The sequence below is a fragment of the Salvelinus fontinalis genome, chromosome 16 (assembly GCF_029448725.1).
Source record: "Salvelinus fontinalis isolate EN_2023a chromosome 16, ASM2944872v1, whole genome shotgun sequence".
Taxonomy (NCBI): Eukaryota; Metazoa; Chordata; class Actinopteri; order Salmoniformes; family Salmonidae; genus Salvelinus; species Salvelinus fontinalis.
In genome coordinates this window covers 16985420-16999479 of record NC_074680.1, presented here as the reverse complement: position 1 = coordinate 16999479, position 14060 = coordinate 16985420, and the positions used below count along the sequence as shown (strand labels likewise).

Genomic DNA, 14060 nt, shown 5'->3' with positions numbered 1-14060 from the left:
CTTCAAGTTGTCTCTGAACTCTTCTGAGCTCTTTGAGAATAGATGTGATTTCCTGAAATACAGATAGGCATTTTACACTGCCGAGGGAAATAAACAATACAGCAAATCATCGGAAATACCTATAAAAACCTGGTCAAAACCTGAGGAAATACCAACCTTGTTAGAGCCTTTCAGGACAGGGATGTCATTTTCAGCATTGATCTTTGCTTCAATCTCCTCCCAAATGTCCTGTTTGTTGTGGAATAGTACCCTGAAAGCACAACAAAAAAACAAACTCGAGTACAGACAGAGCAACCACGTATAAAATGAGGAATTACTAAACTGAATATGTGATGTCCCATATCTCCCTAAGGATAGCCTATTTGCCCAACACAGCATATTCTACTCACTCTCAGTCCATTAACCATGCTGGCAGGCTGTGATCACTCACTTAGTCATGCAGAGCTAACGAGATAACTGCATATCAGAGAGGATTAATACAACTTCTCATCTGGTTCTGGTATGAGCTGTGGTGAGAATGGCCTGACAAAGTACTGTGAACTTTTGCACATGCTTCTTGTCTAGGTATACATTCTTACTTTATTTTCTCAGCTAGTTGCTCTGTGTTTTCTCGAATAGCCAGAGAGATCTGGGACACTGGATTCAGCATAAGGTCATCAACAACAACCTGGAGAGAGATGACAGACAAATACATTCAGTCAGCTCTCCACTTCACAAAGACAAGGCTGATCACCGCTGGGCTAAACAGCAACTTATCAAGAGACAATCTATTTGCTTTTTAAATGTAAATTCTCAAAATGGATTGAAGCGGTATGAACAATGTTATTGTCTAACCTCTTCCCATCCTCTGTGCTTAGAGTTGTGTTCCTGCTCATTCATCATGGTTTGGTCGGGGTCCCCAGCAGCAGGTGAATCAGGGGGAGCTCTCTGGTAGTTCACACCAGCCTCAGGAATAGGATGGACCAACTGCAATACAACAGGAGCCAGACATTAGTTAAGGGTGGTTATGATATGTGCCAATCATAAGGTAACATATAGAAACAGAGCGATCAAGATGAATCCATGGATACGACCCCATTAATGACAGCTGAATGTTTTGTTTTGCATTGGCCCCAGATGTGAGAGCAACCAATTTAAATGTTGTTGTGAGAGTGAACTGATAAATCTGCACCTGAGAAGGCTGGGCAGCCTGAGGAGATGGCTGTGCTGTCTGATAGCATGGAGTGAATGGAAACTCTTGGTTTAAAGGTTGAGTATGTCTTCTCCAGCCATTGTAACATGAACCAGTGAAGACAGGTAAGGATATACTTTAATGGGTGCTAAAGAAAATATATAAATTGAAAAGCTCTCCATCAGGCCCATAAGTGTGTGACTTGGCAGTGTGGTTAACATACCTCATCCTGGGTGGTCATGGTAGAGGCAGGTGTGTTGGCCTCCACTCCAGAAGAGCTCTGAGGATCAGTATCACCAGCCACGTCATGGATCTCCCTGGCCAGGATGGCCAGATCTTTAGCCAGGTCCTGACTCAGTCTAGAAGGGGAAAACAGACCAATATAGGGAATACCTCAGGCACTCCTCCAAGAGCGAAAAAGTGTTGCAGTTTTGAAGCAAGTTTTCAGAGGTTTTACACATTTTGCCATGGAGACATTTTATAAGAAATTTAATGCTGTTCTTTTTATTTTGCCATGGGGCAGAGATATTGTTTTGGGCATTTTTACAGCTAATTTCCTGTAATATCCCCACAAAAATGTCATGGGGTGGAGAGAATTCTTTTTCAATTTTAAAGCCAATTTTCTGTAATTCTATACATTTTGCCATGACTAATGCCATGTTAATTATATCTGAGTGAGAGTGACTAACAAAATCCATGGGGGCTCCCTGGATGTCAGGGTCCCGAGCACATTCCCTGCGTGCCCGATCAGTATTTGGCCATGATTACTACATGTTTAAATAGCTTGCTAGACTGACTTACCAATCAAATAATTGCTAGCCATCATTGAGTGACTGCTAATGGCTGACATAAAAAGAGAAAAAATGCTATTGCACAACCAAATTTCAAAATCAATGTTGAGACGCCGATTGAGATCCTAAAAATAAATACAAAAAAAAAGGTCTGGTGCCCTAAGCGACCACTTATACCTGGAGCCAGCCCTGGTTGTCCCCCTGCTATCTCAACTCACTTTGCTATCTCAGCACTGTGGGAGGACCAGTTCTGGTAGGCGTCTCCCTCGTGACTCTCCTGGTCCGAGTCTCTTGAGCGGGGTTTGGGGCGCGGGGGGATGAGGGGCTGGGAGCGGGAGGCTGAGGGGGTCTGGGAGCGTTTGTGTTTAGGGGTGATCTGGTTACCAGAGTCATACTCCTCCTCCGAGGTGGAGGTGTAGTCAGAGCCTTTCTGCCGTTGTCTGGAGCCTTGGAGCCATGAATTGGTTTGAACGGTGTTTGTGAGGTTAGGAGGATGAGGAGAAGGAAGGCAGGAAAAGACAAAGACACCATGAAAAGGACACCGCAAAAAAAGTACAAACCCCACATATCCCATAACACCCAAATATACCCCAGAGACCCATACAGAATCGTTTTGTAGAAGTGCTCATTCAGAGGGTAAATGTACTGATGCAAGATCACAACCTAAGTCTTTCTGTATATGTTATTCATTAGGATTTTATTTTATTCAAAAACATTCACAACCTGAAATGAGCACTCAACCCAACAATAGTAATGGCTACTGTAAAAAATAGTAATGCTGTTGAAGACCATAGAAGAAGTCACAAAGTAAAGAGAAATGTAATTGTTATCGCTCAAAGGATAGTGTACGTACAGTATTCGACATCTGACCCACAATACTCTCACAACAATTTTCTAGACAGTCGTGTTATGATTGAACGTTATATAATGATTATGAGAACATTGAGCAGATGGTATCCACTTTCACCACAGGTATTCTACGGTAAGAGTGATGGTGAGACTGATTTCACCTTAAAAGCTATGTCACACAAAAAACTATAATTGCAGTCAGACAGACCTTACAACTCCACAGTAACAGAATGGCGGTTTGTGCTGTCATTCTGTTACCAAACTTTGCATCTGCACTGTTCTTCAACTAAATTGGTTTTTGTAAAATTTTCTGTGGAAATTGTTAAGTCATTGTGCATTGAGCTGTATAGTTTGTTGAACTTTGCAATCATTGGTTTTTGTTTTTCATACATTTTAAAGTGAAAAACCAGCATCTCAGCATAAATCTGTTACCGTGAAATTGCCCCTATAGAAAATATTGCAGGGTTTATACTTAAATTACAAATAGCAATACAGCATAAGTGTTGTTAGTGAAGGTCCTTATTAAAAGCCAAAAGTCAGGGACCTTTAAACCATGGCTCATGAAACCAATCTCCAGAAGAATACAACCTAGGCTTGCCCCCTTGTAACTTGTTAGTTGAACTAATTGTCTCAAACTCACTTAAACCAATTCATCCAGATCATTAATAGGACTTGTCTCCTTTATGCAAACCTACATTGTGATGCTTCCAATCCAGAAGTTGACATGTTTATGTTTCATTACATTTCTGTAACATTTCAAGATTGTCTGGGACATATTTAAACACTTAAGACAGATTTTTCTATTTGTAATGACCACTTTGTCAAAAGACTGTAATGTTATATCATATTTTGCAAAGAGTAGACTGTGTGTGTAACTCACTGGCTGTGCTGCTGGTGTATTTGGCACTGCTGGAGCGGCCGCGGGTGATGGGCTTGCAGGGAGCTCCAGAGGCCCTGCCTAGCACAGGCTTAGAGCTGGGTCCGGCGACAGAGGCCTTGCGCCCAGAGCCGCTGTTGGACTCTGTGCTGCGGTTGGAGAAGCCGGTCCTGGGTGCGGAGGACTCTGTATCACTGGGAGTGTGGAAGGAGCTGGTCCTCTTCCGGGGCAGAGCCAGCATGTCCAGCCTGGAGAGCTGCTTCTTACTGTCCTGGGAGGCCTTGGTGGTCCCACTAGCCTCCTGGGAGATCCTGTCCGTCTCTGTGCCCTCGTTGTCGGACGCCTCGCCCAGGCGAGCCCGACGAAGCATGGAGGCTCTAGTAGGCCTTGGGGCATACATGCTGTTGGAGCGGCTCAGGGCCTGGGACACTTTGGAGGACTTAGAAGACTCCTCCTTCTGCAGGGGGGCGGTGTACTTCTTGCGTGCAGTGGGCCGGTAGCCTTCCTGGTCTGAGGAAATGGTATCAGGCCAGTAGGGTAAGCTGGAGCTCTGGGGGTCATCGCTAAGGTCCATGGAGCCGTGTTTGCCCACACTGCGTCTCATCCCCAGTCTCCTGCCTGGTTCAGGCTTACTATCTCTGCTATCTTCTCCCTGAGACCGCTGCTTTTCTGACAGGCGATTATGGGCTGACGGCAGGCGACTGGGCTCCTGGGTGAAGGAGCTGGCAGAGGACCTCTCCCTCTGAAGGCCACAGGTGATAGAGGGCTTCTTAGATCTGGTCTTGGGGGCAGTCTGGTTGCTGCGCTGGCTGGCAGTGCTAGCTGAGTCCATGTCAGACTCCCCAGACAGAGTGTCATCTATGGGACAAGGAACTACATCAGTCTGGGCCTGGAGCTTGGCCTCCAGGGCAGCCAGAGCGTCCTCAGTCTCCTTGAGGTAGGAGTGGGTGTCCTGGCTGCAGATAGCCTGGAACACCTCAGCAGGGTCTGGGTCATTCAGAGCAGGCTGGCTGGAGATGTGGGGGAGTCTGGTGACCTGTGCAGCATCACTTGGCTGGTCCTTAGTGAAGCTCTCCTGCCTGACCAGACACACTGAGATCTCCTTGGGCTGAGGGCTGACTCTACCCTGGTAGTCCAGCTTGGGAGCTGACGAGTTGGGCTTCACAGTCTTCTGTGAGTCCTGTCCACCCCGTTGTTTGGTCAGGGTGGCTGTGGAGAGCTGTGGTGTATTAGGAGGAGGTGGTAGTTTTCTCTCAGTCCTGGGCGTATTGGGTCTGGATCCCCGCTTCTCAGAGTCGATGTAGAATGATGTAGACTTGGGTGGGAGTCTGGGCCTCTCCTCTTCTCTGCTCTGAGATGAACTCTTGTCTGTCATATCTGGTGTGGGCGTCGTCCTCTGTTCTACGATGGAGCCGTCGTCTGACTTACTGACATCACTCAGGCTGTCTGGGTCTAGGTCGTCCTGTACAGACAGGTTGTGGAGTCCCTCCTGTGGACAGAGGGCTCTGGAGCTCTTCTCTCTGACATCATAGGTAGAGTAAGTGTCCTGATGGACTAGAATGCTGGGAGTTGGAGACTCATTCTTCTCCACCAACGGTGCCTGAGGCAGAATCCGCCGTGTTCTGGAACTCTGGCCTTCTGATTCCACACTTTTGACGTTGCGACTGAGCATCGCCTGATAGCCGGTCCTCCCACCAACTGAATGGAAACAGAAGGATGCATTTTTTATGAAGTTGATAATCAGGACTATAACTCATTATCATTTCAAATTCTGTGCAAATTCCCATCAGGTGTCTTACCTCCTCCTGACAGCTCAATCTGTGAGGGGATGTCGAAGAGGCCTGAGGCGGGGCCAGAGTCTGTGTAGCTGTCTGCCAGGCTGGCCCAGCGAGACACCCACTTAGAGCCACCAGACCCCTGCATGAAGGATCACTTTAGTTATTCATGTCACAACAGCAGTCAGTAAACACAATAACGCTTACAATACAAGGAAAAATAACACATAATCCCGTTCAAGAAAGTATAATTTACGATTTAAAAATCTATTAGGGAATAGACACATTTACGGCTTGGGATGTTAGTGTCATTTTCAGGTATAAAAAAATATCCTATGACAGCAAAAACATGCCAACCGCCACAAAGCCATTCCTATTCCTCAGATTGAAACCAAGGACACCACAAGAGAAAACCAGTTGGTCACATCCAAAACCAGCAGGAAGTAAAGAACTACACCACCAACATCCACAGAAACCAAAAGAGACTACACAAAATCTGCGAGGGAGATAAGGAGAAACCATGGAGAATCAAGAGACCAAAACATGCAGATTTGTGCTTCCCAGCTTATTGACCCAGTAGATGAATTAATTGACTGATTGATTGTTTGTTTGATTGTGTTAGCTCTGGGAATCTGTCACCAAACGGAGGCCGGCTGGGGGTTTACCTGCAGCTGATTCTGTCCCTGCCCTGGAGCTGGCCTTAGATCCACAGAGCTACTCTCCCTACGCTCCTCCCTGTCCTGAGCCTTAACAGGCTTATATGCTGCTGCTGCAGTGTGGCTGGGCTGCTCTGGCCCGTCAACAACCCCAAACACCTGTCAGAAACAAAGCATGATGTGTGAATGCTGTCACTCCAGGGCTGGAGGCTGCCAAGTCCTCTACGCTCCTGTGTGACAACCATGGTGGCTTTTGTTAGATAGCATGGCTGTCGGATACTTGACAAGGCAGGTTCTCAGGCTGAAGCTCATGGCATGACAAGGTGTGATATTAAAACAAACTTGGAGAGATAAGACTATTACAGAGAGTAAGGCAAAGAGACTTGCCTGGTCTATCTTGCTGCGTGCCTCCACCACCTCTTCATCCTGGACCTCTGTCTCGATGGTGTAGGTGCCTGCTTCACTCAAGGCATCATCCTCCTCATTCCCCAAGCTTCTGGGGGTTCCAACCTCCAGGCTCCGTGCGGCCTCCAGGGTACGTGTGGCCTCCAGGGTACGTGCGGCCTCCAGGGTACGTGCGGCCTCCAGGGTACGTGCGGCCTCCAGGGTACGTGCGGCCTCCAGGGTATGGTTGACCAGGGATAGTAGAGGGGCTTTCAGGGGCACAGGCTGGTTGACGGTGGAGGTCTGAGTCAGATTTGGGACAGGGGGCTGAGGGGGGCTTGGTGGGGTATGGTGGGAGTTGGGCACTGCTGCCATTTCTGTTGGTGGTGGGCTGATGGTAGGAGACACAGGTGAAGTCTTCCTCTCCCAGGTTGTGTTCATGCTCGGTCTAGTCTCCTGTTTGGACTCCCTCAGGAACTCAGCAGTGAAGTCCTGGGCCAGTTTGGACCTGCGGCCCACACTTCTAAAGGGCCTGGGCTGTATGGAGGAAGATTGGGAAGAGAAGCTAGTATTGATCCGATCCTCCATCTTCTCCCGCCTCAGGGAGCCAGCCCTCTGGGGGCCTCCAGAGCCCGGGCCCTTCAGGGGTATGGTATACTGCTGGGTGGGGGTGCTGGGGCCCAACTTCTTCTCCAGCTTGTTCCTAAGTGCCGGGCTGTCGGGCTGGACTGTGTTGCTGGTGAAGGTCTGTGAACGCTTCTTGCGTGGATTGTCATCAAAGAACTCGATGACGAAGGCCTGCTGGGGGTCTTCTTTGCCATGGCTCTGAGGAGAGGAGTGAGTCTCTGGAGGGGAGCTGGACAGAAGCTCCTCTGAGTCAGGGGGTGTGAAGGGTCTAGGGGGCCACAGATGGGTTGATAGAGTCGTGTGAGGCCCCATCGGTGGCTTTGACTGGATAACCTGCTTACCGTTCACAACAGAATCCTCAGAGTTGCCCCGAGTCCCATCCTCATGGTGATGGCCTGACAATAAATACAGAAACATGTTAGCTTGAAAGCTCTGACAGTAACAGTGGATAGTAACAGTGGATTCAGTGTATAAATCATTGAGTCACTCACCTGTGGAAGCATTGTTGTAGATGGGCAGGTCACTGTTGGTGCTGAAAATGTCCTCTGTCTGAGACCACCTCTGCATCATGCGCACGTCGCTTTGGTCCAGCCAATCAGCCACCTTGCTCTCTGCTGACATCACCTCAGTGGGTGCGGTGACCGCCTCCTTATTCAGGAGCTTGCGTTGCTGGCGGAAGGAGAACTTAGTCACATGGTCTTTGATCTTGATTTTGCCCGGCATGCATTCATCAAACTCGATGGTGAAGGAGGCGTGGCTCTGCACAACAGGGGGTGTGGGGGCTGGGGGGAGAACAGGGACAGCAGGGGGGTCAGTGTCCTTAGTGGGAACCTCCTGGAGCTCCCGCTGCTGGAACTCCTTGGTGGGGATCTCAAAGTAGCTGGGCTCCCTGTGGTGCGAGTAGATGGACCTGGCCTGGCTGTCTGACAGGGAGCCGTTGGCCTCCTGTTTGTAGCTCTCTTTAGTATTCTCTGTAGGGGCAGACACAGGGGACAATATAGATCAATACTATATAGACCAATACTGTAAACTAGTGATTTTGGGGGGGTGGGGAAATCGATAAAGTTACATATCGCAATATTATTTTGGATGATATTATATCGATATTTGATATCATTAGCGTTAGCTAGCGCTTGTGGGCGCCAAAACTCACTTTAATTTCCCTGACTGATCAAAACTAGTTTTTATCATGCTCTCTCGTCTCTCTGCAGCAGACATCTAGTGAGCAATATTTTTGGAACATCAAATCGCAATATCGAATCACAATACACAGAATTGTGAGAATCATGAGAAACGCAGTACATATCATAACAGCACCTAAGTATCATGATAATAACGTATTGTGAGGTCCCTGGCAATTCCCAGCCCTACTGTAAACTGCAGGCACAAAGGACATGCAGTATGAGCTGGTTAAGGGAAGGAAACACAGTCACTACTCTAATGAAATACTCAAAGGAAAACAAATCACAGAATAACTCAGTCTGACAAGTATTCCCTATAAATCTGCAGCCACAAATAATAAGGTGGCTTGACTAAGTAAACAAACAAAAACATCAGCCAATTAATGGGTGCCAGGCCAGCTGGCCGTGAAGAAATGCCACTGTGGGAGCATGGAGTCCAAAGGAGAGTGGTAATCTGTTCCAGCCAGGCTGGGCAGCATGACGCTAACAGTGACCCTCCCTCCTCTCTCCTCCACCCTGTCCCCTGGTCTTACAGGGGTAATCCATCACGAGGCACTGCCCGCTGGCCTAGGATGGCCCTGGACCAACCTGGCTCAGTGTGACACTGGCAGCTTCTGGTCACCAGTAGGCACTACAGAGCTAAACACCATCTATCTCTCAATGGATGTATTGAAAACTTTTGGTGTGATGCATAACAAAGTAATATGCTTGCCACTCTAATCAAATACAATGGCTGTAACCTTTATGAGTTAGCACAGCTAATAACAATATTGAAGTGCCAGGCCTCTTTCAGAGTGACATGCTCACTCTCACATATCAGGAGAAACAAATGAACTGATAGTATACTAATAGTAGAGAAGTGTGTTCCAGACCTGCCGGGTCCTCGTCTGGCCGCTGTCCTTCACCGTGTTCAGCATCATCCTCCCCCCACCACGACGGCTGCCCATACAGAGGAGTAGGTCTGGACACTGGAGCCTCGCTGACCACTAACAGACACACACACAAGCAGATACATGGACAGAGAGAGAACAGAGTGAGTATAGCAGCAACTTCCTTCATTTAGCTGGACTATAATAAATACAAAAACTGAATGATGTAATAGTCACATGGCAGAATGATTGCAAACCCTATAACGTCTGGGTTTGAAGTGAAGCTGTACATTGAAACATTACAAATAAGCGAAGCACAAACAGTCGCAGTGGATAATATTAAGCATTTTGTCCTACTAAAATGTTTCATCAATTTAATAACTTTGATAAGAATCAGCCATTGACAAAGCAGGTAGAGGGGCCTGGAGTTATAAAAGAGGTCACGTGATACACAGGAGAATGAGACTGGACTGGTAATCCTAATCTTCACTAAAGGGAGGAGATGCTGAATTATAACAAATATGAAGCTTTTCAAACAACACTGGTTAACGATGACTCATCTGTCCAGAGCAGAACATTGAGACATACTGTAGATGGAAGGTTATCAGTTTATGGTCATACAGTACTTGCTGCTGTCCTACTTAAATGCATTATCATGGTTGATCCATGTAGTGGTGGTCCCTAGATTCTAAAAGGCCACTTCTATAGACGCCAAAATACAGGTTGGTTCCATGCGCGTTTCCATATATGAGATGAGGGGTTGCTGACGCAGTTCAATTATATTTATTGCTTATAATTATTAATTGATTGTCACACAGATTCCAGGTTGGTAAGTGGTTGATAATTCAGTAACAAATAAACCAAAATATATTCTTTACATTTTCTTTCTTTTATATAAAATTGCACTAACAAACCATATGAATCTGTTTTTATCCATCCCCTACATCTGACCAATAAGGGCACTAGGGCAGATTTCCTGTCACCCTCATTAATGTGATGACATCTAACAGCTGGCTGGCAAGCCCAGGACACTAGCCTATATGGCATAAATCAGATTATCCACATGCCTGGTGTCTGTGAAAACTAAACAGACACATTAGGGCTCTCTCACACTGGCCTAAATAAACCATAGCACTACAACTCCAAAGTGCTGTTGCCCAGGACACACAATAAGACATCAACAGAGAGAGGGAAGGAAACAGAAGGGCATGTCACTAATTCCATGTGGCTTACCCAATGCTTCATTTCTAGCTACACAGGATGGATGACACAGCCTAAAATGGTTTGTGGACTTTCTCTAGTGCTGCACTGAGTCATTTTAAGCTTTTCTATGTTGGTATGTATCAGGAATGATGAAGCCACTAATGAAAGACATGAAAATAAACTTTAAATCCAGAGCTCTTCTCAGGCAGTGGAAACCATAAGGATACATTTCCACATGATGTCCTACATTGAACAAAAATAAAAACCAACATCCAACAATTTCAAAGATTTTACTGAGTTACAGTTCATAAAAGGAAATCAGTCAATTCAAATAATCTATAGATTTCACATGACTGGGAATACAGACTTCCATTGGTTGGTCACAGACAAAATAAAAAGTGGGGTGTGGATCAGAAAACCAGTCAGTATCTGGTGTTACCACCATTTGCCTCATGCAGCGCAACATCTTCGCAAACATGCTCAATGGGTGACATGTCTGGTGAGTACGCAGGCCATGGAAAACTGGGACATTTTTAGCTTCCAGGAATTGTGTACAGATCCTTGTGACATGGAGCTGTGCATTATCATGCTGAAACATCAGGTGATGGCGGTGGATAATCTGACCGATAAAGTTGAAACCGGGATTAATCTGTGAAGAGCACACTTCTCCAGCGTGCCAGTGGCCATCGAAGGTGAGCATTTGCACACTGAATTAGATTACAACGCCGATCTGGAGTCAAGACCCTGGTGAGGACGACGGGCACGCAGATGAGCTTCCCTGAGACGGTTTCTGAGAGTTTGTTCAGAAATTCTTTAGTTGTGCAAACCCACAGTTTCATCAGTTGTCCGGGTGGCTGGTCTCAGATGAGCCCAAACGTGAAGAAGCCAGACGAGGAGGTCCTGGGCTGGTGTGATTACACGTGGTCTGCGGTTGAGGCTGGTTGGACGTATGGGATGGTTGGGATGTTTTATTTCAGCTCATGAAACACTGGGCCAAAACTTGACATGTTGCATTTATATTTTTGTTCAGTATATATTAAAAAGTACATGGCCTGTCAGGGTAGACTACAGTAGGCCAGACAAGATCACCTCAGAGAGCCAGCAGGCTTTAGAGACAGCAGGAGGAGAAGACTACCTCCACAGTCCACACCCTGTAAGGCTTCAGGAAAAACAGACATCTCTGAGCCTCACAGTGTGGAGTAACTGGACTGTCAACAGGGTGTGGCCTGTAGGTACCGGGACACTGGTCACCTCACCAGTCCAGCTGCTTCATCAGGAGGAAATAAAGAGTCAGTCAGCAGCTACATTACCCCATCACATACAGGCAGAGTGGGATGAAGGCTGAATGTAAACATTTAAACTAAGTATAAATGGCTGGAAGTCTGGCGTGTCATAACCTTCTGACTGTCAGTAGTTAAAGCCACTAGTGATGGTCCATCCTTGCATTCCACTGCTGGATAATGGGTCTGTATGAGCTGGATTACAGAGTGGGATCAACTGGGTTAAAGGGTTTACTCTACTGTCATACAACATGGTTGATCAACTTACAGTCATGGGAGCTATGACATCCAGTTTTAAAGATTGTGGAGCGAGACAGCAGTACTGCTTATGAAGAGTTACAGTATGTGATCAATCCAAGTATGCTTGGCTGGCTTACACAACCAACTGACATACCCAAAATTCCAAATCCAATATTCAAGTCATCAAGGCTATGTACAGGTATGATGAGAATTCAAGAGAAAACATCAAGCGATCGTGCAAAAAAATGTGCCCCACTCGTTTGGAATAAAGAGCTCTTTTGTCAAGTAGAGTTCATGTCTGCATCTTGTAAATGGAAACTATCTGAGAGTAGTGTGGAAATTGCTCAGCCAACAGCAGTCGTGTGTGTTCTGAAACTCATTCAAAATGCAGTGCCTGAAACTTCGATTCCCCTGTGTTATTTAGATGTTGAGCAATTTGCCAGATGTACTGACTGTGTGTGTGAACAATGAACATCTCTACAAGATTTGAAAATGAAGATAAAAAATAAGATATCACTCATTGGAATCAGACAGTACATCCCTCAGTGATTTAGGAACATAACTGCCCTGAAAATCATATTAAAGTTGAGCCCGACCAATATGTTTTCTCGGGTCCGATTCTTGGGAGACAAAAATTACTGATACCGACATATCTGACTAGTGTTTTACAGCGGGGAAATAAAAACAAAGTAATTTCCCCACACTGAATTCTCATGAATTTCCATCCAAAAGAGCATTTGTCCTATAACTATGCTTCAAATGCTGATTTCATACATTGTGGCAATAATGACATCATGAGAATGGTTGCAAGTGTTCAGATAAGCAAGTGTTCAAATAAGCATGAAATACCCTTTTTTCATCCTATTTATTGAATATTGGTTGAATTATCGTCCGATACTAGGGCTGTAATGGTGAAAGTATTACCACCACATCGGCGGTCAGGAGTCATGACCACAGACAAATTCCACGTGACCGTTTAGTCACGGTAACTAGGCATCTCCAAGCTCTGATGCTGCTGATGGTCATTAGTAGCCTACCAAACTTTCTAACTGCCTGGTACTCAGCACTCTATTGGCCCTCTAATCACTCTGACATCAATGCAATTTTTTTTCTAAATACAAATCAAAACACTTCATGAGAGCCAATGAGCTCATGTTGCGCAACATTTCTATAGGCTCTGCAATTGCGTGAGAAAACAAAGTTTTGATAGCATTTATTTAAAAAAGTGGAGGACCTATCATCTTTCTATAGGCTTGGCCTACTATATTTACTTCTGAATTTTCTTATTATTAAACACATTGCTTTGCAACAGGAGTATAGGCTACCTGGCTGGCATGAAAATGAACCACGGGAAACGCGTTCTCCATTCGCTATTTAAGTGCATAGATGACATGCATTTATTTTCCCCATGCCCCTGAGTGCATGATAATGGTCCATTCTAAATCAAAACTTATTTCACACATATTATTTAGTATAGGTAAAGACCACATTAAATTAAGAAGTCTGATGGGTGATAATATTAGCCTATCACTTGTGAATGATGTATCATCACTTGTGAATGATGCCCAGTGCGTGCAGCAAGGAAAGAAAAAGCGCACGCCTTTTTATTTGTGCGCAACTTTTCAGTCACACACCTCATGTAGCCTAGCCCATAGGCCTATATGTTTTGACTAAAGTGGCCAAATAACTTAAAATTAAGCATATTAAACCTTTCACGAGCCTCTACCCCGGGTCCGGGAGCACCCCCCACCCACACTGATTAGCATCGCTAGCATAGCGTCACAATTAAATAGTAGCATCTAAATATCATTAAATCACAAGTCCAAGACACCTAATGAAAGATACAGATCCTGTGAATAAAGCCACCATTTCAGATTTTTAAAATGTTTTACAGGGAAGACACAATATGTAAATCTATTAGCTAAACACGTTAGCAAAAATCACCATTTTTCTTTGTCCACCATTTTCTCTCAACACCAGTAGCTTTCACCAATTCGGCTAAACTAAGATATTGATAGCCACTAACCAAGAAAAAACCTCATCAGATGACAGTCTGATAACATATTTATGGTATAGGATAGGTTTTGTTAGAAAAATGTGCATATTTCAGGTAGAAATCATAGTTTACAATTGCACCCACCGTCACAACTAGACTAG

At 45.5% G+C, this 14060-nt stretch overlaps 1 protein-coding gene across 1 annotated transcript in view; it reads right to left on the bottom strand.

Annotated features, from left to right (window-relative positions):
* cep170ba (centrosomal protein 170Ba) overlaps window positions 1–14060 on the bottom strand; it is a 50287-nt gene that overhangs the window by 4094 nt on the left and 32133 nt on the right. Inside the window, exons 7-18 of the mRNA XM_055864536.1 lie at window positions 9184–9297; window positions 7622–8101; window positions 6507–7525; window positions 6129–6278; window positions 5488–5605; window positions 3692–5386; window positions 2181–2409; window positions 1395–1530; window positions 835–966; window positions 579–667; window positions 157–250; window positions 1–52 (exon numbers count right to left, since the gene is read on the bottom strand). Coding sequence (XP_055720511.1) covers window positions 1–52; window positions 157–250; window positions 579–667; window positions 835–966; window positions 1395–1530; window positions 2181–2409; window positions 3692–5386; window positions 5488–5605; window positions 6129–6278; window positions 6507–7525; window positions 7622–8101; window positions 9184–9297 — 4308 coding nt within the window. The remainder of the gene's footprint in view (window positions 53–156; window positions 251–578; window positions 668–834; window positions 967–1394; window positions 1531–2180; window positions 2410–3691; window positions 5387–5487; window positions 5606–6128; window positions 6279–6506; window positions 7526–7621; window positions 8102–9183; window positions 9298–14060) is intronic.